General features: G+C 33.9%; 2 protein-coding genes across 3 annotated transcripts in view; one reads left to right on the top strand and one right to left on the bottom strand.

Moving 5' to 3' along the window:
* Positions 1-6,811, bottom strand: part of LOC106881004 (mesencephalic astrocyte-derived neurotrophic factor homolog) — an 11,652-nt gene extending 4,841 nt beyond the window's left edge. The window contains exon 1 of the mRNA XM_014931188.2: positions 6,165-6,811. Coding sequence (XP_014786674.1) covers positions 6,165-6,252 — 88 coding nt within the window. The 5' untranslated portion in view covers positions 6,253-6,811. The remainder of the gene's footprint in view (positions 1-6,164) is intronic.
* Positions 6,812-6,901: 90 nt separating this feature from the next.
* Positions 6,902-27,442, top strand: LOC106881003 (heat shock 70 kDa protein 14). Of its 2 annotated transcripts, XM_014931187.2 has the most exons (14): positions 6,902-7,142; positions 17,509-17,589; positions 18,425-18,556; positions 19,381-19,486; positions 20,253-20,343; positions 20,662-20,766; positions 20,937-21,098; positions 21,921-22,076; positions 23,886-23,988; positions 24,315-24,443; positions 25,049-25,141; positions 25,572-25,769; positions 26,704-26,762; positions 27,257-27,442. In XM_014931187.2, the coding sequence occupies exons 1-14, from the start codon at positions 7,050-7,052 to the stop codon at positions 27,330-27,332; spliced, it is 1,584 nt and encodes a 527-aa protein (XP_014786673.1). In that variant the 5' UTR covers positions 6,902-7,049; the 3' UTR covers positions 27,333-27,442. The 2 variants fall into 2 exon arrangements, with proteins under 2 accessions (XP_014786673.1, XP_052828104.1); XM_052972144.1 differs by lacking the exon at positions 6,902-7,142 and having other exon boundaries at positions 17,546-17,675.
* Positions 27,443-27,974: the final 532 nt, after the last annotated feature.

Genomic DNA, 27,974 nt, shown 5'->3' with positions numbered 1-27,974 from the left:
AAAACAAAACAATGTTCTGTTATAAACAAAACCCCCCAAAACACCTGTTTTTATATAAATAAGCTAGATCTCTGTATTTTCACAGTTATATTTGACAAGTTCGAAAGACTAACGAAAGCGCTAATATATGTATAAAATAAATGAAAGAAGTTATTCCAAAATTCTGACGACTTTTTTTTCAATATTTACTTCTGTACATCACACCTAACACTCTAACACACACACATATATATATATATATATATACACACACACACACCAAAGGCCAGAATTCTTTTGCACAGGGACCTAGAAGTATAGTGATCATTTGTTTTTGTTTGTTGGCCAGCTCAATGTTGAGTGACAGGAAGAGAACGAAATGTGGACTTCACACACATATGCATCATGATGTTCACACTTGCCAGTAATCTAGACAATTAACTCACATGAATCAATCTAATGCTTAGGCTTAACATTTTAGTCAAACTAATTTGTACCAAGCCTTCCTGCCCTGATAAGCAATAGAGAGAGAGAGAGGGGGAGGGAGGATGCAATAGAGGTAAGAGTAGTAATATGAAGAGAGATAGTGGGTAACCCAAGGAGAGACAGGAAATACAATAAAAGAAAGCAACAGAGAGTGTGCGAGAGAAAGAGAGTAATGAAGAGAACTAGAAGGATAACAAGTGGGGAAGAGGAAGAAAATGACAAAAGATGGACATATTGAAGTAAAATACTTTGTTAATTAGATACAAAGTTTCAATGGGATGTAATGGTATTTATGCCTGTTTTTGGAAAAATATCACCTGTAAAAGGGGTATTTTGAGAGAGCAGTTTGATAAATTTGAGCTATAGCAAAAGGTATTATGAAAAACAGGCATTCTTGGAAAAATTCAACAACTGCATATTTAAATTGATTATGGCGAGGAAGGGTTTGAATAATTGATGCTAAAGTGTATTGGTTTAAGATAACTGTGATCTCTACTGATTATATCAAATACATCATAAAACTTGAATTATTAATTTTTCACTAAAGGTTACAGAACTGTTTGGCAAGTAATAAAATAGATAGGTCTGACCCATGCAAACATGGAAAAATGGATGTTAAAGTGATGATAATACTGTTTTGTGATTAAATTCCACTGATTATTTTTAAAAGATCATAATAACAAACTTCTTAGTTAGAAATCTATATCTGAGTATGATGATTTTTTTTTTTCCAACTACAGATTTCTAACTTGTCTAGGTTTGACATCAAACATTACACAAACACTATATTTTGAAGACACTATGAATTACCTTCCCCCTATTGTTTTCTCACTAAATACTGACCTCTCCTGTTTAAGCTCCCTCCCAATTAGCTGCCCATATAATCTAAGAAATCTCTCCTCTTTCCTCCTTGGTCTAATATTCAATCTTAATACAAATCAACATTTACCTTGTAAGCTATTTTACTTGAATCACTGGTCTGAACAACTCACTATGGAGTCACTACCAATGTGAGTATGAAATTGGATTTAATGCTTTTCCCACTCTATCTCTAGCTTTCTCACTAAGCCTCCTTCTCCAACTGGAATATCTCTTCTACAAGACACCTTTATCTACCCTTCTATTATTATTTTAACCTTTCATTAACTGGCACAAAGCCATCTCCCTCAGTTACGAATGACCAGTAATTCCTGGCTAAAAGAAACTAATTTCCAGTCATAGTCCAAAACAATAAAGTATCATATAGTGCTATCCATGATATTCTTGATTATCTTATAGTACCATGGGTTATATTTATGTGTCACTTATTGGATTTGTTGGTTGGTAGATGGAGAGCTGAAGTAAACAAACCCATCCACTTACTGTAATTGAGGCATGTACAAATACACTTCTGCTCACTTGTAAAGCCAGTTAATAAAACTTTTATTTTGGCTGCATTCAGATCAACCCACCACAAAGCATTAGTGAGTCCATCTCATACAATCTGCATGTCAGGACAGAGTCAAGATCTGTGATAGTTGTATCCTGACCAAGGTCGACAACACACATATGTACCAATCTTCCGGAAGTTTGTGTGTCTTTTCCTTTCTAAAATAAGTATCGTTAAATGGAAACCTTTATGTTAATTCTAAAAGGAAGAGCAATTACATTGGATAAATCAGTTTGTTGTCAAGACAGCTAACACCTTTCACTTTCAATAATTTTTCTATTCTGTCAAGAAAATAATTTACCCGTGATGTCTTACTACAGGCAAAGTATTTGAAGGTCAAGTGTTTTAGAGAAGAATATAGCACAAACCTACAGAACAAGTCTTCTGAGATAATAGAGTGCTAATCACTAATGATCATGTGCATTGAGCTTTTTCTATAAATGATATCTAGGATACAAAAATGGTCTTGAACTCTAGAGAATCCTGATTAAGCCCAAAACAAATACCCTATATTTGAAACTTTCTTGCTGGCTGCATCAGATCCACTCATTTCAAAACTGTTTCCTTAATTCTACACTCCCCAAATACAGCATTATCCTATAGCATGTTGGCTCCCAAACTCGCTTTCTACATTAAAAATTTGTCAATCCCTATGTCCAGCATGCACACGACATAACTGTACACTCTCTACATCCTCCCAATTTTAAGCAGCTTCTATATTTTCTTTTTACAACAATGAATATGAATGCATTCACATATCTTCCTTTTTTAGGTAATGGTTAACAATTTTGAACAGTAAATGTAGGAAACAAAGTGTTACCAAAGCTTTCCTGCTCAGGAAGAATAATCCTCTTCACTACACATCTGCCATTCATCTTATAGAATCTACTTATTCTTCCCCCCACCTACGCAACAGAGCCATTAAAAATAATGACAAAATTGCATCAATTCCTTTCTAGAATCAAGAAATATTCCAGCTCTTTCCTGTGTTCATACAAAACAAACCTTACGAAAGATTTTTATTTTGGAGACTGCTCCCCATTAACTTCTCAATACTTCACTAGTCACAGTTTATCATTGCATTTTTGACTTTGATAAAAAAATATATTTTTTACAAATGTTCACAACCTAATAAAAACTATTTCAGCTAAGCAATGCATTAGAAACATTATAACAATCTGAACACTATTTCAGAAAACTATCACCATTCTTTTTGAGCATGTAACAGACAAATTTAACTGGGGCAAAATGAGTAAGCCAAGATAAGGTAAATTTGCTGCTTTAGTTCTCCAGAATTATATCTGAAAATAGACTCATAGACATCAGAAGGATCAGAAATGCAGATCAAATGAATGAGTATCATGGAAAAATGGCACATGATATGAAATTAACAAAACTTGGCTAAATCAAAAAACTCAACATAAAACATACTCTATAGCTTCTTCATGATCTGCTGGAGTGGCTCTTTTCATGATATATTTATGCATCATGCAGTTAAAGAGAGAAAATTATTGAAATTAGTCACGACTCATTTTACCCCATTTTTTGAAAATTGAAAATCATCAAATTAGACATTAATGTGGGGGAAAAATTGAATTGGAATTCATCAGAGAAAAGAATATTGTTAAACACCAAAAATTATCCAGATTTTTTAGCAACCTTCATTATAATCAGGTCAATGTTGAGGAAAAAATTCTTGAAAAAAGAAAAAGTACCTGTCACCTGACTATTTTCCAAACTCACTCAACTTCAACAACAACTATACTGAACAATTTTTACCTTTAAAGATGATGTAACAGTACAAAATGATGATGCAATACTTGCAATGTAATAATTTCAAATAGGTAGGGAGAAAATAACGAGAAATCAGAAAATACTCATTTTACCCCGTTTACTAATCTTGCACCCACTCCCTTGTCTACAGGATGTCAACTTAACTGTTCATTCTTCTGCGTATTGGTAAAATACCTTTGATATATTGAGATGGCTCATTTGAATATGAAAGGCTAGCACCCGAATAAGAAATAAGAGAATTCTGCTTTTTCCCAGACGTTTGCTGTTTAAAGGTAAACCAGAATAGAACTTTTGATGCTTTGACATTAAGCGATCTGTGAATATTGCAGTTACTTTTACTTTGTTAAACTGCAACTTGAATAATTTTGTTTGATGGCCGCTGACCTGGAGTTAATATTTTTCTTTTTTTTGTAGAATTATTTTTGGCAAATATTTTGTAGATCTTGTTTTTACCTCTTCGAATAAGAACTCCAGCTTAGAAAAGTTGGTCAGAACTTTTAAAAGGACGCCAATATTTAAGTCATTAGTGAGCCCAATCTGGATATCAGGATAGAGTCAAGATTTGTAATAACTGTATTCTGACCAAGATGGGCTTCGGAAAATTTTATATCAACAGTGGACAACACACAAATATATTTTCAAATATTTGTAAGTAAATGTGTGCCAATCTGCTGAAAGTTCACTCCAGGACTGTCGGCCGCTAAACGAAAATGACAAAGTGAAAGTGGATCGATATATTCAACGTTGAAAGTGGCATTGTTGCAATACCTGGTGGATACGTTGCTAAATGCTTCTACTGAAATTTGGAACAAAATTTGAAGATGTACTTGGGGAACAGACACAGTTGTGCAATTAAGAAGTTACCTTCGTAACTGTGGTTTCAAGTTCGATTCAAAAGCGCAAATCTTGGGAAAGTGTTTTCTACCACATTTACGGGTCAAGCAAAGTTTCGACGAGTGAAATTTCGTATTCGGTCATTGAAAGAAAGTCTGTAGAAGTGTCTTTTCTTGGGTGATAGGTTTAAAACCGCACAAGGCCCGCAGTACTTTCGACAAAGTCCTCTGTTGGCAGGTCTTTGGGCCAAGGGATCTTTTTGGCTCTTTGTTCGCTGTGTCCGGTTTTGTTCAAATAGGCGAATCAAAAATGCAAAGATCCGGTTCAAGCCCTCGGTCACTGAGGATAATTTATTCCTTTTCCATCAGTCACAGAGGCCCGGAAAAGGTCATGGACAACTTATCCTCCTCTAAGAAATTGAGGGGGGGGGGAAGTAAATCACTTTTACCAAATACACGGTCATGTCTTTTCTATCATAATTCCATTCACATCTAGGATGCTTTATAGGAACATTACATAAAACAATAGTTAACTGGTACTTTATTTTATCAACACCGTAAGGATGAAAGGTAAAGATGACACAGACAAGGTTTCAGCACCGAACGGAAAGGGCCATAACTAAATACCGAAGGAATAATTTACCACATAAATCGATAAATTCAGGATCCAAACAGTTAAGTGAAATTTCTTTGTTCCCTGGATTTGAAGGAAAAAAAAAAAAAAAGCCTTTTTACATTCTTGCCCTCACCTCCTTTGCGCACACTTTTCTTATGAAGTATGGGAGTTCGAGGGACGGATATTCCAAAAGTCTGTCTCTATCGTTATAGGTTTTCTTTTCCCTATACTTTATACGCACAAAAACATTTGGATTAAAACGCGGCACAGAAGTTTTTAAAAAAACGTGTGTATATGCCTGCGTGTATGTATCTCTCTCTCTATATATATGTGTGTGTGTGTGTGTGTGTGTGTGTGTGTGTGTATATAGAGAGGTAAATTTTGGGAAGTACATACACATATCTAATTTCCTTTGTTACTAAATCTGAGTCCTTGTCACATATACATATATACACATACATATATATATATATATATATATATATATAAGAATGTATAGTGTCTAGTCAACACATGCATGTGTTGTGTGTGACAATACACGAAACTTATGAGCGAGCAAATGATAGGTTAAAGATATAGTCTAAGTTACGTCATGGTAAATGAAAACCAGAGACCCGTAAAAGTACATTTAGCGATATGATGACAATTTGAGGATTACATAAAACAATCGGTGTCGATGAATAGTAGGACTAAGTTACATAATAAAAATCTGACCGGATAGTGTTTGATCTGTATATATATATTATATATATATGAATGTTGTCCGTGCGCTCTCTTACACACGGTCACATATATACATACACAGAGAGAGATGGAAAGACTTAAGGTGTGCAAAGTTTTTGCTACTCCTATTAGTATTCGCATCAGATTATAAGAATATACACGTATCTTTCAACACGCACATTATATATATATATATAGATATATATATAGATAGATATATATATATATGTGTGTGTGTGTGTGTACAAGTACATCAAACTTGCACTTCAAAGTTAGTTCACAAAGTTATTCTCTATGTACTTACCTTCACACCGGGTTTCAGCAGCGACCAGAGTTTCTGACAGAATGTTACAGACAGCAAACAAAGCTGTTACCAGTAGCAATAACTTCATTTTAAAAACCAAACGGATAGATGAAACTGAGAGGGATGAGAAAGAAGAGACGTTGACAACTTATTTCAAGTCCTGTTGTATACGATATTTACTCGGTCACTTGACAATGTAACCAGATCTTAAGATTTTCTTTCTTTCCGTAAGGGGCGGAGATCGGAAATATGCTAGGGATGATTACAAACTCCGTCGAGCAATCGCTTTGTTGTAGAGTTTTCTTTTCTTGGATATTTTCAATTACGGAATGGAATATATTTTAAACGAATGAGATATTTGTGTTATAACGTTTGCAATAAATTTTTTTGTACTTCTCGAGTGTTATGTATTTATATGTGTTTTTGTCTATTTACAGAGATATTCTGGGTTTAGTCTCCAATTGGTTACACTCACGATGTATATTGCTTACTATCTTAAAAATCACACGCGTAGCCGATTGTATGTGTTTCTGCTATGCGGACTCAATTGTCAAGCTTATTATTTCAACGCTGTCACTTTTCTGTATATGTGGGCTTCTGCCAATGTGCCCCGTCAGCGTGTTGACTCTATGACGTCAGTAGACTTGGCGTTCAATCATTGGTCATCTCTTGATGCCGGTTTTATTCGGCGAGATTCTCGTCTAAACTTCTTCAAGCCAACGAAGTGGCGTCTAATTAGAGAGTTCCACTTTAGAAAAAAAAAAGATGGCACCGATTATCTCCCTTCGTCATCATCATCATCATAATCTTCTTAAGTAAAGCAAAGAATCCAGAGAAGAAAGTAAGGAAACACTTATCACTGAGAAGCTTTCTATCGTATCAGCCATGGCTTCACCGGCTGTGCAGGCTGGAACGGTGGGCTCTGCAGGATTCGGCCTACATCTCGGTTCATCGGCTGCTTGTGTTGCTTTTACAAAGGTGACGTTTTAAACAATTTTAAAATCTATCGTTTCCCGATTTCTTATGTCTTAAGTTTTTTTAAATCAGTTTCATTTACTTCCTTCTTGGTGATGAGTGCTGCAGAGTTTGAGGACATCCTAGTAGTCGGAAGGTCTCATAGGCCCTTTAACAATTACACATACATACACAGCCCCGTGTGCACACACTACTAATGTTGAAGGAACTGTTACTATTCAGAGTTTAGCGAGTGTCACTTGTCACGTAACTCGTGTTAAATCTCATATTTATGTATATGAGTGTCTTTATTTTATCAATATCTATCAATGTATGTGTGCCTTTGTTAGCCCGATATCTATGTCTTGTTGAGTTTACGACAAACAAGAGATGAAAAATATTCAAAAGAGAAATAAGTGTGTAATAATTTATTAAACAGCTAAAATTACTCTTCCTACTCAGTTTCACAAGTATCGCTGATCACAAAAATAATTTTTGTGCAAAATGTATATCACAAAAAAGGATGCGCGTAACCAGTCATTTAGATGGCAAAAATATATAAATGAAAATTATTTGTAATGTCTGTCACATTTATTATATATCATGTAAATAAAACTCCACTTCATAAAATACAGAAGTGAAACCGTTAGCTCTTGATATATCTCTTTGTTTTCAATATATTGTGATGCGTTATATCATCTGGGACAGACCACGTGCTTTCTCTGACATGTAGAACTAAGTGACCTGAAAAAGTTATTTTACTTCAAGTTGCTAATACTCTTTAGGAAATTATGAATATCTAATTCCCTTTGTTAATAGATTTGAGTCCTTATAATAAATTCGTAGTTAGCTGTGAAGATTCCATTTCTATTTGTTGCGTAATACCCTTAGAAATGGTATGAATATTGCACGTTCTCATTAGTCTTCCCGTACCGTTCTTTATTCCGTACATTCCTCTACATAACCGAATATTTTCTTGTTTACAATTGATATCACTAATTGTATTGAGTCCTGACGGTATTTTATTTTGTGTAATTTGAAGATACGAGCGTCGCAAAGTTTCTATATCCCATTCTTATAAAGTAGGTCCGAGTCTAAAAGCGAAATAGGCGCGCCTCACACATACCCGCTTCCACACATACACCCTTCATTATTAATGCAGTAGAGTGGTTGATTTGATCGATCACACTCCATCAAATTTTGTTGGAGATAAAAGTAAGGTAAATTTTTTTTCTGTTACACTTATCTCATTTTGAAGGTGATATTTATGTTTGTCCTACGTTTTTTAAAAATATATTTTGAACGAATCTGAATCTCAAACTCATTGAAAATCACTCGTTCTCTTGGTAAACCACCCTCTCATTGCGAGGCGGCAGGTGTATTTGTAAAAATTTATCAAAATTTAAAGAAATTATTAGTGATGGATGAAAGAATCGATAGGACAGTTTTCAATACTTAGTTGTTTCCCTTTACGTTCTTAGTTCAAATCACTGTCGAGATTGATAAAATAAGTATCAATTAAGTATTGAGATCGATTTGATTATCCCCTTGTTCAAAATTTGTGAAATTGTGCTGGTGCTTCTTTGTTTCCAGGGTCCATGAAAGTAAAAAAAAAAATAGCTTGTCAAATGTATTTTCCAGGCCGTAAAGTGAAAATGTTTTCTTGCAGAATCAAATAAGGAACAAAAATGAACAGTGGAATGCCGTCTTGAAATTTTAAAGCATCCACCTTTCACCCTTTTCCGAGTAGGTAAAATAAAGTACCAGTCAAGTACTGCCGTTGATATAATCAACTTACCCATTCCCCCCCCAAAAAATTGCAGGCACTATGCCAAACTTTAAAACAGTTATTGAAGTTGGATCCAGCAAATATTTTGATTACATTACAAAGCATAATATAAATCATGTTAGCGTATTGATTATTAATAGAAAAAAGTTAGAACAACGAACATAAAATACCAGAGTCATAATTACTTCTCTGATAATTTATGACCTTCATTGTATTCGACTTCTTTATGGGTGTGGTGAGCTCATTGAAGACCTGCATCGTGCAGGTGGATACTGTGGAGCTGTACCAAAAGAGTTTCTCGCAAGAAATTGTCATTACGAATAGACATCTTCCAAGAAAAACTCTCTTGTGTAAGTCAGCAATGTTGTTTTACAATAAAACAATAGCTATTCGTATTGTGTTGCCTGATACCATATGATCCATAGCCTAATGGTTGTAATAGTTGGCGACCCTGATCTATATATATATATTACGGAGATGTACTTGCATAGCACGTGACCTGATCTGAGATTGTGTGCTGGAACGAAAACAATTGCAGCGTGGAAGGTGTTTATAAGCCGTTTAAGAAACACACAAAAACCATTAGATTCAGTTCAACATTTAAATTTAGTTGATGTCATAAATATTTATGAACTTTGAAAGAACCTGAATTTTTTGTTTTAGAATGGTTTTAGAACGATGAGGCGATTACGAAAGAAATAGCGTTTGAAGTGTCGTAGAATAGTGCGAAAAACAGGAAATAAAAGATATTGGTTCTCATTAATTTTATCAATAAAAGTACTTTCATTTTTGACTTGGAAAACACCTGTTTCTGACAACATGGGATCATGGAAACGAAGAAGTAATTTATGTTGGGGATCATTATTACTGCTAGGTGTTATAAAAGAAACTGCAAATTATTCATGGTTGGAAAAGAAAAAAAATTAACAAAAGGAATACTATACGAAGAAAATAATTGTCAAAATTTTATCTACATAATTAGTTTAACTCCTTAATAATAAAAAAATTATTTTTTGTTATAAGTGGCAGTTAAAACTACAATTTCATTGTCTTCACGACAGTAACTGCAACTATACATTATATGTAGTGAGAATTTATGAGACATAGCTAGTTTGGAAAGTACAAGTTGTGGTTTAGCTCTGGTTCATACCTCTGGTCAAAGGCCTTTTACCTAGCCACATTTTCTCTTTAGGGGTATCTAGGAATAAGTTATAAAATGTGTCCTTCCCTTTTTTTCAAGTCAGTAGGGTGTGATCTGAAGGAGATTTAGTTACTATTTTTAGTAGGTTGAGTGACCAAATAAAGGCTCCTTCAATCGCTCTTGTGGACTCATGGTTGAATAGTTTAACCTTTTCAGTCTCACTAGTCAACACCTCCTACATAACCTTAGGTGTAGACCAAAGCCTGTGAGTAAAATTGGCTTGATGGAAACTGAAAATCCATCTGTTAAACTGTACCCTCATTCAAAGACCCAATGCTGAGTCTGCCTGAAGATTACATTAAATGTACTAACATTTGGATTATTGTGACTCAAGACTGGATTTACATATATTGAGTGGTTAATGATACCATGATGATTGCTAAAATTGTCCACATAATCTACCCAATGATGGGACCTGGAACAGTCCTGGTATCAGTGCTTCATCACTTTTGTAATCATTGGGGATAATGAAGTCTTTTCTTTCAAGGTTCTGAAGTTATACTGGGCTCTTGTAATTCTCCTAATATGATATGTGCAATGTACAAACAAATATATGTTAATTTCCACAGTAACCCCCGGTCTGTCCTATTTGCTAAAGGTTTTGCTTTGTTGGAAAGTATACCACAGCTAGATCTTGACATAATTGATTCCAGTTGACGACCACCCTAAATTGCTATTAATTTTGAGATCATGCTTGATTATGTCCTGGGATAATCCCTGAAATAATCCAGCATATTACAATGCAGATAAGTTGTTCAGACTAAGAATTTGTCATAGTTTGAGATGAGACCTTAAACCACCCTGTTAAAAATAAGCAACAACCTTTTCTACTTTTAAGCACAATTCTATCATTTCTTCATGGACACCTGCAGCAAACTTTATATCTTTTGAGTGTTTTATGTCCCACATAGTATCACAATTTTCACATTATGTTCATAACTGGTTATATCTATGATTAGTCATTGTGTTTTTGGATCCCTTAAGTTCCTGAATTGTAATCCAGTCTTCATCAGCAATATTTTGATGCTGACATAAAGTTCTCATTAAAGCTTCTATTGAAAGTGTATGGGCAGTAGGGTTGCAAAATTGACCTAGTGTCCAAATTTCCAGTTTTTTTTTCCACATAACAAGTAAATACAGCATACTAATTATAGTTCACATTTTTTCTTTATCATTATTAGTGTTCAAGTCCCATCTAAATCAACTTTGCCTTCCATCCCCAAGGGGTTGATAAAACAAACTACCAATCAAGTATTGGGGTCAATGTAATCAATTAACCCCTTGTCTCAAAATTGCTGGTCTTGTGCCAAAATCAGAAAGAATTATTATTTTCAAGGCGTTGAGCTGGTAGAATTGTTAGCACACCAAACAAAATACTAAGTGGCATTTCTTCCAATTCATTATGTATTAATCAACTAGCCCCCTCTTCCCAAATTTCATGCCTTGTACCTTTAGTAGATAGCTTATTATTAAGGTGGTGAGCTGGCTGAATTATTAGTGCATCAGACAAAATATTTTGTGGCATTTTTCCCAGCTCTTCACATTCTGAGTTCAAATCCTCCAAGGTCATCTTTACCTCCTTTTGGGTTCAATAAAATGAAGTACCAATCAAGTGCTAGAGGATGATGTAACTTTTCCCCCTCAAAATTACTAGCCTTGTACCAAAATTACAAAGCATTACTATTATTCCTATTGCAGTGAGTTGGCAGAATCATTAAAGCTTTAGTTAAAATGATTTGCAGTGTCTGTTCTAGCTCTTTATGTTTTGAGGTTACATCTTGCTAAAGTCAGCATTGCCTTTCATCATTTCAGGCTTGATAAAATTAAGTACCTATCTAGTAGTGGGGTTAATGGTACTAACTAATCCTTCTCCCAAATTTCAAGCCTTGTGCCTATGCTAGAAGCAATTATTATTTTTCTGGTGTCTTATTTTTATTGCATGATTTCACTTAGGTATGTGCAGTGTCTTGTAGTGCTAGTTTCTGTATGTTGTGCATATTTAAGTCTTAGGATTTTGGCTATATCTTTGCATGCTTTTTTACATCATTCTCTAGACACTTGTAGGGATAATTTCTATTTTTAGACTTCACATTCAGGTTATCTATATTTTTTTAATCTTTATATCTGGATAATTTCTCCTGTTTCTTTGAAAGATACATTGTCACTTGTTGGGACTAATAGGTTGAGTAGGAGGCGTTTCTTTTCCTGGTGGATCTGGCATCAGTATTTGTTGATTTAGTAACGTCCTCTGTGTATCTGTGCATATACTAGATTGTGTTATAGTGTAATGGTATTCAAATTGACAAATACTAGGTCCTCCACCACCACCACCACCAAAATTAGGGCTAAACTAACATCCTTCTTTTGTATTAACGAGGAGACAAAATATTTTGCATCCTCCTACTTCTTATTTCTTCCTCATAGTATTGAACAAGTTTAAAAAGTTGAAAACCATTGGAATTTGTATTAAACATGTCAGTTTGTTGGCCTGCCCCTTTCATTCTTACAAGCTCCTCTAGTGAGTGCTGTCTCTCCCGATAAACACTTGTTATTATTTACTTTATTACAATATGCATATAACCTAAATGTTTCATACATGATAATGAAAACTATCATGTTTCTCTAAGGTTTTTTTCTGCCTCATAAAACTTAATTTATTTTTAGGAGACAGGGGTGTGTGTATGTGGCGGGGTTAATGTTTCGCTAGCAAATTATTTCCTCCCTATACTCGTATTCTTAATGCTTTGTCTTTGCACACTCGGAATTTCCTGTGGACTGCAAGGTGTCGTACGAGTACATATCGAAGTTTATGTCCACGTAGTTGTTAGAATATCCAGCTATCCACACTATAATACAGTAGTTTCTAATTTCGTGAATTCTGTCGTGCAAAAGTTGTCACGACATTCATTTGCATCAACGCCCAGTGTTATGTGATATCATCGGTACCCTCAGCTACAATTTTGGGTGCACTGTCTTCACCAAATCCTGGTACAGATCCCATTCTATCACTTCTAACAAATAGTTACTGCAGTCCGCTATAATTTTTTAAAAATGTATTTATATATTCAGTCTCATTGTGCGGCATCTTGGGCAGGTGTCTTCTACTATAGCCCCGGGGCCGATCAAAGCCCTCTCAGTAGATTTGATAGACGGGAACTGAAAGAAGCTGTCATGTACATGTATGTGTTTGTATGGACCCTTGTTTAGATACTACATGGTGGTTGTAAATGGGCATCATCATCATACAAGCCATGTTGTTCAGTCTTCCATGAAAAAGAATGTCTGACTATGGGGAAATTTAACCTTACTTGGAAAGTGGTGAAGGTTGATGACATGAAAGGTATCTAGATGTAGAAAATCTACCTCAACAAATTCCGCCTGAAACTTGCAAGCATGGAAATGTGGATGCTAAATGATGATGTGGGTGATATATATTCAGTATATCTCCCCGTTTAAAGTAGGTAGGTAATTTGAGGGAGGTATGGCTGTTAGTCTCTGACAGGTATTTATTCATCCACTTATGCCTTTGTCATATACATTTATAGTTGCTATAAGGCCCTTCACTAACATAAAGGGAAAACAAAAGTAAAAACGCCTCTTTAAGTATGTCTGAAAGCGTACCACTGAATTCACAACGTGCGTTTGTTTACATATAACATCATTAAACAAACAGGTCACGTGAACGCACTTACTGTACGTTTGAGTAAATACGTTAAAAAAAATTGACGGTGATTTACGTTATCAAATATAAAAGTCTTTCGATATGGTCTTAGCTCCCCGCCTCCTTATACGCTTGAGTATCACCTATTGCAAAATTTGGAATTATACAGAATTTTTATCATGTTACATTACCGAATATTATTTTGCAAAGCCTAGTGATAGTTAGTTGAAATATTTATTTGGGTGGGACGGGTTGTGGAAATGGTAGGAATCATTACTATTCATTATTCCGAGGCCGATAAAATATAGCCCCAAATTTTTACCAAGGGATATTAGTTTTGGTTTTAAATTTCTTCATTTATTTAGTGGACATTACTCTTTAATCCCGTCTATTAAATCAAGTCCTGGATCTACATTGAGGGCTCTGCAACATGTTTCTTTGCAGCAGGGTTACCAATGAAATTTTAAGGAAACTCCAGATCAGGCGTGCAGAAAAACCCTGAGTCGAAAGACCCACCCCGCATCATTAGAAGACATCTGGTGGAGGCGCAATGGCCCAGTGGTTAGGGCAGCGGACTCGCGGTCATATAATCGAGGTTTCGATTCCCAGACCGGGCGTTGTGAGTGTTTATTGAGCGAAAACACCTAAAGCTCCACGAGGCTCTGGCAGGGGATGGTGGCGAACCCTGCTGTACTCTTTCACCACAACTTTCTCTCACTCTTACTTCCTGTTTCTGTTGTGCCTGTAATTCAAAGGGTCAGCCTTGTCACACTGTGTCACGCTGAATATCCCCGAGAACTACGTCAAGGGTACACGTGTCTGTGGAGTGCTCAGCCACTTGCACGTTAATTTCACGAGCAGGCTGTTCTGTTGATCGGATCAACTGGAACCCTCGACGTCGTAAGCGACGGAGTGCCAACAAGAAGACATCTAGCATAACTGTATTTACTCCCCATCCTTCTTCAATTTACCCTTAGTAAACAGTTTGTTCTGTTCTTTTTCCTTTCAAAATTCTTTCCAACTATCTTTTATTTTCAGTTTCTTCTTCCAAGTTCTTCATTAATTCTTTTCTGGTCTGCCACATGTTGCATTCTATATCATTACTAGCAAGTAATTATATTTTACATGCTCTGCTTTTAAAGAATTAGTACTTTTTTGTTTTGACACACTTCATTTGTGAGCGTATTATTTCAAAGCATGCTAACAAATGTGGCAAGATAATTAAATTACTCATGAAATTCGATTACAAGTCAAATGGTTTTACTTTAAGCATGCAGCTTACCACAGTATCCATAATTTACATTGTGGAATGACGTTTTTAACTTGTAATAATATTCTGGAATATTATCCATAGTGATCAGTTAATTTCGTTTTCGTTTCTGGTGTACAAGATTCTTTATGTGAATTCGTGTGTTGAAACAAATTTTTGTGTGTCTAGGGAGAGTCATTATGCCAATGTTATTAACACACGCACTGGCTCAATTTCACTTCTTTATAATTAGTCAGTTGGTTAAATATCCAACTAACTAATTGATTATTTGTTTAATTTGACTAAAAATAATTGTTTGTTATTAAATAATTACTCATCTACTGATCATCAACATATTTAAATTTAGTCTGTTTTGTTAAAGTGGAGGGGGAATGAATGAACGGCTACTGGAATAGTAAATGTAGGAGATCTGTTGAAATTGTGAGCTACATTTGGGTAAAATACCTTTAGATTAGCAATAATTCCATCATTGAAAGGAAACCTTTCTCTTATTTGAATATAAAGATCTGCTTAAGTAACTCAAGAGATTTTTGGATTCAAATAATATTAAATATAGAAAATGCAACCTGAAATACTCAGACTGGAATTCAACATCCAGGAAACTCTTATGTAAAAGGAATAGTAGCATGTGCTTGGCTCTGTAGTTATAAATTTTCCTGGTACCATCAACTTTTGTCTGCTTCCAGTTCACTTTGTATTTACAAATACTCTAATATCACTATAATAACTTTCTCAAGAAAGCCACCTTTTTTTTGTGCAAGTTTAGGCATTTTATGACAAGTTGTTTCAATCTCTTTCTGAATAAATTGTTTTTCTCTGCTGTGAAGAAAGTAAGGGGTTAAATCTTTTAAGAAGACCTTGAAACACAACAGCAATATGTTGATAACATGGCCAGTACAAAGAGTAAGAGAATGACAGATGCACTCTTAACAAAACAGGAGGCATATCACCTTTCAGTAATGTCTAGAGCCCACTTGTGATGCCTATCATGAAGAACATTTATCTCTTGCAAATCCAGTAATAATGTCTAAAGAAGTTTCGTTTTCAAAATGTAGATTTGACACTGTGAAAACCAAGAACCATTTCATTTTCAACAACTAAAGTATGTAACTGTACATTTAGGACCTCATTCTTATTCAAATTAATGTATGTGGGGGAGTCAGAAAGTGATGCAATTTTTATTTACATTACAACCCAATCTTGTATCTCTCAACTGTAATTGAAATTTTCACAACTGAAATGTGTATACTTTCATAAATAATTATGACAGCAAACTTACATTTCTTGCAGATATCTGTTAACACTACTTTTTTCCATGAAAAGCTTTTCTATCCTGAATGACATACAAAAATCTTTCTGTTGATAATTTTTCATCAATCTCACTGTTAGGAAACCCTGCCTTCATACTGACAAAAGGTGATCACTGTAGCAATAGTTAATCTTTGATGACACCTTTTCTACCAGGAATTGGGTAGAAATCAACATTAGATTTAACCACATCAAGCATTTGTTTTTGTTTTGCAGAAGTTTTGTGTTTCAACAACATGAATTTCTTTGTATGTCTCACAACAACATCCTTTATAACAAGCCCTGTATTGAAGGGTGTCTACTTGTTTTAGGTGTTAGGCTTTCTTTCCATTACACACTCTCATACATCTCTAACGTAGTTTCTGTATTTAATTTAGCAACATTAATCTCTAATTTAGAATGACATTGTAGGGTAGATGTGAGAGGTTGTATCTGGTCAGTTTGAATATAAAACAGGCAAAATATTTGGTCCATATATGGCCAGTTTGAAATGCTAAAAAGTTAAACTTCTGACAACAAGGTCTAGTTTACATTTGTTGTGTCACATCTATCCGATGATACCGATTAGCTGTGTCTATCTATTCTGTCAACATCTACTGACTGTCAGTGATGTATAAAGGATTCTTAAGAGAACCCAAAGAGCAAAAACTTTTACCATCTCCATCTAGATTAATAGGTGCAGTAAGACAGGAAATTTTGTCTACTTCACATCTGTAACCAAAGGATGACTACCTTCTCTTGCTGTATCACTGCTGTTTGTCCTTTCGTCTGATGTTAATGAAGCTCTGATAGGGTTTATTTATGTTAATATAAGTTTGAAACTAGCATTTTTTGCTTCACTTTTAGGGTTTTAATAATAAGTTTCTCTTATAGAATCTGTGTTTTCTAGGTGGGGAAAGATAAAGAAATGAATGAGAAAATATTCTGTTCATTTCAGTTTGGGAAGTTGGATGTAACTAATACTGGCTGGCAAAAGTACTTAAACCAAAGTGAGGATACTCAATCTTCTGAAGGCCATTTATAAAATACAAATGAAAGTGAATAGCATGATTTGGAATATTTAAATATATTTTTGTTTAAATTTGTTGTTATTGTTGAAAAGCAAAAACAATTAAATTAGCATTTGAAATTTTGTAACATTCTAAAATTTTACTTTTTCAGGATGGACGAGTTGATGTTGTTGCAAATGATCTTGGTGATCGTACCACTCCTTGTTTTGTGGCTTTCACAGAACATGATATGGTAAAACAACTTTTTATTCCATGCTCACAAATATGATAAAATTCATAGAATTACAGATCATGATATGATGAATTATTTGTTCCATGGTATACTGCTAATTTCTTACTGTCTTTTGGTCATTGTTCATTTGTTCATATGTTCTAGTTGAAATGAGATATTAAAACTTTATTTTTAAATTTTTGAGCTTACTTTAAGACTGATCTGTGGCATCAAGAAAATTATTAAATTGCTGGTGATGCTTATGTCATAATATAAATTGTCTTGATGGTTCTTTAATTATTTACATACAATATCTATTTTGTATTTCAATTACCGTATTTGATGGCCTATAAGACGCACCTATTTTACCCAAAAATGGCTTAAAAAATCCCCATGTCCAATGCACTCAATGTAGGCTCAAAACGGTATGTATGTTTAAAAAACATGTTGCCATCTATTGGTGAATAATTGCCTACGGTATGTTTATATCGAATGTGGATGCAATAAATTGCTTATAATTACCAATAATAACATAAAGTTATACAGGTAAGTGGAGGAATTAAAACATTATTTTAGTGGTAATTTATTTTACAAAAGTATAGCCTAGGCTAGGGTGTGTCCTATGCACTCGTGCATCTTATAGGCCATTAAATATGGTAATCATCAATTCACAGAATGTAGTAGCATCAGTTAATCATTGAGCCATGAAATATTGTGATATTACTTGATTATATATCAAACAGCAACAATTACTCCCCAGTCCATCTTTGTCATGAGAGAGATGTGATAAAGTCTGTGACAAAATACATCATTAAGAACATTCTTTCACATTTGAATATTTCTTTCCTTGTTTCAGGCTGTTGGTTTCGCTGCAAAGCAGGGCTATGTACGGAACACAAAGAACACAATATACCACGTCAAACAGTTATTAGGCAAACCTTTCCAACATGAAACTACAAAACAGTTCATGAATAAAAAACAGGTTCAGGTAAATTTTGTACTTTTTTTTTCATGCTTGACTTTCTTTAAAGACTTTACAGGACCTTGAAATTACAGAGTCATAAAAGAACTAGGTGGAGGTGCATGGCTTAGTGGTTAGGATGTTGGACTCATGATAGTAAGATCGTGGTTTCAATTCCTGAACTGGGTGACTCAGATTTTGAGTGGTCTGGCCTCATACGAAATGCAGGGTGAGTAACATAAAATGAACCACTGGCATCTTAGGTCACTTTTAATGTCCTAGAATAGAGAAAAAAATCTTATTTTCTTTATGGATTTATTTTAGTGATGTTGGGTATTTTCTGTATCCATTTAATCTTATATTGAAATTATATATCAGATGACTGCTACACCTTAACTTTTTAGCATTCAGATTGCTTTGAGTTCAAGATTACTTCAAGATTTCAATGATGTAATTGTTTATCTTTAGAATGATATTGTATGGTAGGTTGGTACTATGAACATAAAACAAGTAGAATAATTGGGCCTGATCTTGCTGGCTTAAATGGTGAAGGGTTTAATGCTTATCTTTCAACATTCGCTAAATCTAAGGTGGCAAGCTGGCAGAATCACTAACACACTGGGCAAAATGCTTAGCAGCATTTCGTCTGTCTTTATGTTTCTAACTTCAAATTCTGCTGCAGCCAACTTTGCTTTTCATCCTTTAGGGGTTGATAAAATAAGTACCAGTTGAGCACTGCGGTTGATGTAATCGACTTACCCACTCCCTTGAAGTTGCTGGACTTGTGCCAAAACTTGAAACCAATATTTGTTAAATCTTATTTCAACTTCATGTAACTTTTATATTTTAAGGTTGTCAACCGGAAGGAAGATGTTGCTTTTGAGGTGGATTTTAAAGGCAAAGTAACTGTCTTCTCAGTATCAGAGATTTTAGAGATTTTATTTAAGAAATTACTTGGTAGGTAATTATATATTACTGTCACATATTTCTTAGATATATTGTTACCAGATGAGAGAGAGAGAGAGAGAGAGAGAGAGAGAGAGCAAGAGCATTCTACACTTTTAGTTTCATCTTTTGTTTTTTCTATATTGTTTCAACTGTTTTTAGATGCTATATGTATACACACACACACTAGCAGAAACACCTGTCATTTTCTTTTAACTATATTATGAAAAATGTTTTTCCTTCTTTTTTAAGGTAGTGGGATGCAATTTCCAAGTGGTTTGACTGCTATTTCTAGCAACTTGAACATAGTCATATCATTGCCTCTGGCTTTTGTGCTTTAGAAATGTCAGCTTAGCAACCATCAAATGAAGTACAAAATAATGTCAATTAATCTAAAATAACATTTACGAACTTCAAATTAAGTTTCAATTGCTGAGCATGTTAATTATTTTCATTGTTTTTAAGAGTCACCACAGAATACTAATTTATATTCATGTGCTATATTTTAAAGAAAATCTTTTCTAAAGCTTTTTACTTTACCTTTCATTACTTTTCAAATCTGCTGACAACACAATTTAATTACTATTACTCTCTTAACTGTCAACCCTGTTGTCAATCTATTAACTTTTCATAGATCATAACTGCTAACAGCATTAATGGTTACTATATATATATATGTATATTACTATTTCTAAGTGATATCATCTTAGTGGTTACATCTGTATCATTTTTATTTATCTGCTGATTATTTCATGATTATTCCTGCTGTGTTTAACAGAGATTGGTCAGAGCAAAGCTGGTAAAGGCTGTTTTGATGCTGTACTTGCTGTACCGGTTAATTTCACGACGGACCAAGAAAATCTACTTCGGTAAGGAAAAAGAAAACTCTTTCAGTCATCCATCAGCTATACTTTGTTATATAATATGCATAATATACTATCAAATTTGTATGTAGGTATTTGTGCAAATGTGTGTGAATGTTGATATTTCATGGCTTCAGTTGAGTGAAATGTCAAATGATTGTTTACATTCTTTGTTGACATTATGACCAGTTGCTCTGTGCTTTTGAACACAGGGAATTAAAAAAACTTTTTTTTTTTACATGAAAAACAGGTATGGAAAGTTATATAATGTTACTTCAAGTTCAAATAAAAGATCATTGCCATACTTTTTTGTTTTCTTTACAGACAGATTGCTACAAAAGTTGGTTTCCAAGTTCTACGAATAATTCATGAGCCTGCAGCTGCTGCTCTAGCATATGATGTGCAACAGGATGAATCCTGCGTTTCAGGGTTTGTAATAGTTTTTTGCTTGAATTCTGCATATTTTCAACAACGAAATTTGCTTTATCGTTTAAATGTTAATGTGTGAAAATTGTGGACATATTTGTAGGTGTGTGTTTACATGTTTTATGTGTGTCTTTTTGGTAGATACATTTTTAATATCCTTTCCATTATTGTAGGCATGTACTTGTATTTCGACTTGGTGGTGTATCCTGTGATGTGACACTGATCAAGTTATGTGGAGGGATCTACTCTATAGTAGCAGGGGTGTCAGATTACAGTCTGGGTGGAGACAACTTTACTGAGGTTCTCTTGCAACATCTTCAAGGAGAATTCAAAAGGTAAATGTTTTCATACTCTTTTACTTGTTTCAGTCATTTGACTGTGGCCATGCTGGAGCACCACCTTTAGTCGAGCAAATCGACCTCGAACCACTAAGTTACGGGGACGTAAACACACCAACATCGGTTGTCAAGCGATGTTGGGGGGACAAACACAGACAAACAAACATATACATACACACGTACATATATATACATATATACGACGGGCTTCTTTCAGTTTCTGTCCACCAAATCCACTCACAAGGCTTTGGTCGACCCAAGGCTATAGTAGGAGACACTTGCCCAAGGTGCCACGCAGTGGGACTGAACCCGGAACCATGTGGTTGTTAAGCAAGCTACTTACCACACAGCCACTCCTTTGCTATGTCAGCAGGTCTCCTATGTGTTAATTGTTTCATTTCTATGTAGTATCACACTTTGTAAAAACCTTCATTGTTGACATAGGTAACTGCTTCTTGAACTTTTTCCATGTTTTTCTATAGTCACGTTCAGTAAACCCAAACTGCATCTTTGTTAGCCCAATGCTGAATATACTTTAAGCTCTTTCAGCTTATTTTAACAGTTTGAAACCTCTGTAATTACTCCCTTCCAGCATGTTTCTTTTGTCTTTGTTGTAATTAATATGAATATTGCTACATCAGTCTTTGAGTATTGTACTTTCTTACATTATTTGAGTGAATAATTAGCAAATGACTTACACGTCAATGAGTGAATCTCTAATTTACTTTCATTTCCCAATAATCAACTGCTACTGCTGTTCATAATGATAATTATATACAAGGTTGTTTGACATGCAAAAAATAAATTTTAATTTCTCAGGCAGTGCCGGCATGACATCAGTGATAACAGTCGGTCAATTGCAAAATTGCAGCGAGGTGCAGAGATGTGCAAACATGCCTTATCAACTGTTAGTAACTCCCATTGTTCTGTTGACTCACTCTATGATGGCATGGACTTCTCAACTTCTGTTTCACGGTAAGTTCATTCCAGTATTCAAATAGTGTTAATAATGTTTATTGTTTTCACATACGTTTTTAATGTCAGGATTGATCAGTTAGTTTTTTTTAAATACCATGTCTCCCATAGATAGCCACTTGAGTATGAAGTGGAATTTGTTTTTTAGCACAGGTATATGTATGTTTTAACTGAAACTTCTTGTCTCTAATTCAGTTTGAATTTGTGATCTAGTCATTAGTTTGTATTTAGTGTCCTATTTTCATAGTCTGGTCTTAGAAAAATTAAAAGGTGAAAGAAGAGTAACAAGCAAGTTTCCGTGTTGTTTTAAATCAGCAAAATGACATCCTGTTGTTTAGTTATTCTGACTTCAGATCTGACATATAAAACTAAGGCTACTTGTGACATACCTAATAGCTTCTAGTACTGTTTCCAAGTTTCATTTTACAGCAAGATTCTATATAAGTTTTAGTCATAGGAATATATTTTGGTACATTGAATTTAGAACTTTCTTATATTGTTTGGTGTTTTAGCAGTTTCTTGTTTACCCAGTGTGCATTAGGTAAGAATCAGCAGTGATGAAAGGATATCTCCCCTAGCCAGTGAGAGAACCTCTCCATGGTGGCTCAACCTGCTTTGAATAGTAGCCAAATCTCCCTCAAATTACAATATACTATCTTAAGTAAAAGGATACATTAGTTAATGTATTCTTATATTAACCTAAAAGGTTGGGACAATTTCTGCTGGAGCACTTTTGATCAAGGTTAATTTTGGGTTAAACATCATCATACAGTAAATATTCAGCAGGGGATTCTGTAATATTTAGTAGATGAGAGATCATACTTAACTGGACAAGATACCAATCTATTGAAAGTAACATTTTCAGGAGATCCAGTACCTATTCCCAACTACTTGTTGAAGTAAAGCCTACAAAATTAAGTAAACATGTTCAGTGATACCACAAAAACTCTTCAGAGGATATGAATTTACAGACTAGGAACTGGTAGCCTAATGTCTAACACAGTTCACATGTTTTATACAGCTCTAGAGTCTGTTTGACATTGTTACATATGTCTGAACTTTACCTGCCATATGCTACATCTTATCATTCAGTGTTGAGATGATAACTTCTCACATTATGGGTAACTGCAATACAGAAGTATGATCTATCACTAAACAAACATGATAGACATACACACACACATACAAGCTACACTAGTTTTACATTTTTATAAAAAATATATTTTAATAAAATATGGCGATCATCATCATAACTCTGTTTCAATAAATCTCATCTCACTCACACAGCGATTTTTTATGACTGGTTGCTTTCTTGTTGCCAACCATCACCTTTTTCCAAGGAAAATAATATTTCCCCTTATCTGGATATTCTTTCACAGAGGACTACAAATAAATGTTACCCTTTGTATGATAGTGAAAAGTGTTTATAATCTTTACTAGATGTCAAGCCCAGGAGACCCCCTCCCCCAATAAGGTAATATTTTCTTCTTTAGTGTGGTCATGTTTTCATGGAAGACTGCAAATTAACGTCACAGCAAAGTTTTGTTTTTAATTAGTGCAAGACGTCAAGACTAGGTAACATATATAAAACATATTCAACTCAATAACCTTATTTTAATATCTGCTGTAATTCAATTGTTGATTCAAGCAACTATTATATTGGTTTCTTGTTTTTTTTTCTTCTTTTTTTAAACCATTTCTGATAAATTGTATTTTAATCAACTGTCTGCCTGCCAAAAAAAAAAAACTGATATTGTATCTAAAATATTGTGTTGTGATTGGTTTACTTAATTTCTTTTCTCCGAACAGGGCCAGATTTGAGAGTCTTTGTACCTCCTTGAAAAACCGTTGTATTGCTAAAATTGAAGAAGTTCTTAGCAATGCAGATTTACAGAAATCTGATATTGAAAAGGTAAAGTATCTGTTAATTAATAATGATGGGATCTGACAGGTGTGTGTGTGTGTGTGTATACACATGTACTGAAGGCAGTGATCTAGCATGCTTTTAGCCATGATAGCTAAAACAAGCTTCAGTAGCAAATAAATTTATGTTTGAATATGTTACCTTGTCAATCTGTATTATATATATTGTTGTATGTATGTGTTTTTGGATATACATATGCATATGTGTGTATATTTTAATGTTTTTGTGATTTACTTACGATATATTTTTGAGATATATTTTAGACTTGAGATATATTTTGAGACTTGAGATATATTTTATACTTTGTCATCCAGGTCATACTTTGTGGTGGTGGCTCTAAAGTTCCATTGGTGCAGAAGATGGTGTCTGAAACTTTTCCAAATGCCAAAATCTTGAATCACATTCCACCAGATGAGGTCATTGCTATTGGGGCAGCTAAAGAGGTAAGACAACTTTAAACCTTAATTACTAGATAGTCAATAAAAAAAATAGGCATCAAAGGAGGGACATTGAATGATTTAATGATAGTGAAAGATTTATCAGTAAATTACAGGAGTTGCAATGTACAAATTTTACAGATATTAAACTATGTCTGGTTTGGACTTGTGATAAAAACGAATGAATCAATGTCCTAAAAGTTACATTGAGCAAAAAAGGGTAGGGTAGAGTGGGTACATTGATGAGAATTGCTATCTTATCCGATAAATGCTAGTGTAAAAAAATGTAAATGATGATTTTGAATATAAGATGGGGTTATTTTCTTCTTTTAGTTGGTAAATCTTGTTGGTGTGTGATAGCACCTCAGTCTTTCTCTTTTCATTTGCAACTACCAGTTACTCATGAATGAAAATCTTGTATTAGACATGTTGCTGTATTAAATACTTTTCTGAAATGTCCAAATTTACCAAACTGGGTTGGTTGTATTTGACAGTATTTATATTGGATAGTATGGAATATTTGCATAAAAAGAAAATGATTTATCCTCCTGTGTAGTATTTAAAAGAGATGCTAAATTGTAATTAAGTGATTTTGTTTTTCTGTTCATCAGACCAGTATTTTGAAAACTTTTAAAAACAAATTAATTCCTGAGAGTGAACATCAAAATAAAGTGAAGATTCTGTCTCAAGCAATTGCAGTAAAAGTAAGTTTTGATAAATTATTGGATTCTGCAGAATTTTGACATGTAATTGTTTTATGTTTGATTCATGTAAATTCTATTTAGTTCATAATAGTTTCTTAAAGATAGTGTTATATAAATTTTTATCTTTGTTGGTATTCCAGAGAGTTTTCAGGTGTAAACTATTGTTATATCACTTCAGACACCTAGCTATAATTTATGACCTTATATTGTTGCTGTTGTGACAGTCTTATGTAATTCACGTAAGAGTATCAATAACTTAATTTAAAGGCTTTGTACCTCTTGCTATTGTCATTAGCATTTCTATAATCTCTAAAACGACAGTACTTAATTTTCTTAAGCTTTTACCCTACTCATTGTCATACACATGCTAATTCAGAAAATAGATTGAAAAGAAGGTTAAAATGCATAATTTTTATTAAATGTTTTTCAGGTGCGAGAGAATCGAGACAAAACTACTTATAAGGATTTCCAGACTGTATTTAGCAAATCTACTCCAATTCCTTCCCACCAGAAATTTGTCTTTTCAGCTTCGTCTCAAGAAAGTGCATTCTTTCTTGATGTTTTGGAATTGGATGATTGTCCTGAAAGGGACGAGGGTGATGAGAATAGTGATAAACTTCTTGCATCGGTAAGTAGTTTATATTTTCTGTCGATTCTGAAGCCTTTTACATTGATACCACTTGAAGACTGGAGTTGCTGCAATCAACTTACCCCTTCTCCTGACTCTGAGCTAAAATTTGAAACTATTATTTATACATTATTTTATATATTTATTTGCAGTGGGAATTATATATATTGATGAATAAAAACAAAAAAACATTTTATAACTTCTGGTATGTCAGTAATAGTGACTATGAAATTAAGATAATCATTACATTGTAAATATTACAGCACAAAAAAGTTAGATAGAAATAAGACAAAATACATTTTTAAATATACTTTTCCTTGAAGTGTTCCCAGTAGTAAAAACACCATTGGTCAGGTAATAATCATAATCCTCATTTTATGTGTTTTTCTAAACATGCATGGATTGGATGAGTCTTCTTCAGCTGGTGTCTATTTATTGCAAAATCATATTTAGTGATGTTTATCCTCATTGTTCCCCAGATTGTCTTCTGCAGGTTTATTCTACTTGAGTTGCTAGCAGAAGTAAATAGCTCCCTGAATTTTTCTCAATTTGTTCTTAATTTAGCTATGTTTTAGGAACATCTTCTGCTGCTGTTAGTTAGGTCATATAGATATCAGAAGTTATCAATGAATTATCAAAGCCTGAGCATTGGAAAATTTTTTTTTTCTTGGATGTTCTTACAGCTAACCTGTGTACTCATTGTTTATTTTGGGTAAACAACAGAGTTCTTACCTATTCCTTTTCAGTATATCTAGCATAGCTTCTTTCCTGCTGAGATCTATTCCTTTGATAGGTTTATTTTGAAACCTAGGTTTTGTTTCCTTTTTTAGAATCTCTTCTCTAGTTTTCTCTTCCACATGTATTTTTATGCTTTAGATGTGGCACAGAATATGCCAATAAAATTAATTGTAATTTGATAACCTTTCCCATGCAGGTTGTAATGAAAAATATTGCTCAAGAAGCTCCTATATCAACGTCGTTTGTTTTAACAAGGTATTTACAAACTTCATTTACAATTTTGTAATTTATATTTAATATCTAGTTAAAAGTATTGTTATTTAGCCCCATTCAACTGTTATCAAGTAAACCTGTGATTAAAGGTATTTGAGTGAATTGAATTTGAGCAGAGTTTTGTACCATAAATTTAAACCTGTTCAACTTTTAGGCATGTTTGTGCATTAGATGAAGTGTAATGCAGCATATTTCAGATTTTCCAGTAATGCTGGTCTGTTTCATACATAGTACTCCTTACATATCTCATGTGTTCTTTGTTATAAGACACAAAGATTTGGGCACTATTTTTAACTAACTTGTGACCCTCACAGTAGCTCACCCACTGGATCATCAACAGACACTATTGTTTACAATGTGGCACTATCAATTTCAAAAATCCAATCTGTAGAAATGTAACTGTTAACAATTCATTTGATTGATTCAACATTCTCTTTCTAAATATTCACTTGTTATTTTTCATTTTTCTTCTTCAGAGATAAATTCCTAGAAGTTGTTTGCCAAGAAGAGACAACACACAAGAAATTAACTGTACAAATTCCTGTCAGATAATATTGGCAGCAAGAGATTAGACAAAAAAAGTAATTGGAACTTTCTACAGCTTTACTTAAAATCGTCAATGGCTTTCAGAAATCATAAATAAATAATTTTTTATACTTATAGACTAAATTTATTTGACATATCAATCCCAGTTTTTGAAGTGCATGTATATATGTGAAGGAAATGGAGTATGTGTTTGCCACTGTAAATATGTGTCCATATATTGTTCTGATCATACTGAAAGTTCTTCATTCAACACAAGAAAGAATGTTGATCTAATTTACAGTTAATCTATTTCATTAAATTCATGATGGTATAAGATCATGATGATTATTTAAGACATTCATAAGCTGTAATTAGTTATGAATCACAGTAGGTATGACAATGTACTGTACTAATGAACTTATGATTAAGAGTTAAAATATCTATTTGTGTTGATTGACATGCTTCATTACTACATCACATTTGGGCAGAAAGGCATGCAACTGAAAAAAAAAAACCCAAAAAAACCATTGGCCTTATAATATTGTATTTTTTTTTCCCCTCACCTGAAGAAAATACATTCCACTGAATCTCTTCTAGTCTTGAACCACAAACTTAATTCAAACTGAACATTAACCACATTGATTTCAACCAAACATCCTTATCTTCATA

This window comes from Octopus bimaculoides, chromosome 1, assembly GCF_001194135.2.
Source record: "Octopus bimaculoides isolate UCB-OBI-ISO-001 chromosome 1, ASM119413v2, whole genome shotgun sequence".
Taxonomy (NCBI): Eukaryota; Metazoa; Mollusca; class Cephalopoda; order Octopoda; family Octopodidae; genus Octopus; species Octopus bimaculoides.
This window is presented reverse-complemented; position numbering and strand designations above follow the sequence as displayed.

Bases quoted from the DNA above. Each gene is read 5' to 3' on its own strand.
- LOC106881003 (XM_014931187.2), top strand. From the start codon at position 7,050: ATGGCTTCACCGGCTGTGCAGGCTGGAACGGTGGGCTCTGCAGGATTC. The intron at 25,770-26,703 runs GTAAGTAGTTTA...TTTCCCATGCAG, and splicing joins GTGATAAACTTCTTGCATCG to GTTGTAATGAAAAATATTGC. The intron at 26,763-27,256 runs GTATTTACAAAC...TTTCTTCTTCAG, and splicing joins ACGTCGTTTGTTTTAACAAG to AGATAAATTCCTAGAAGTTG.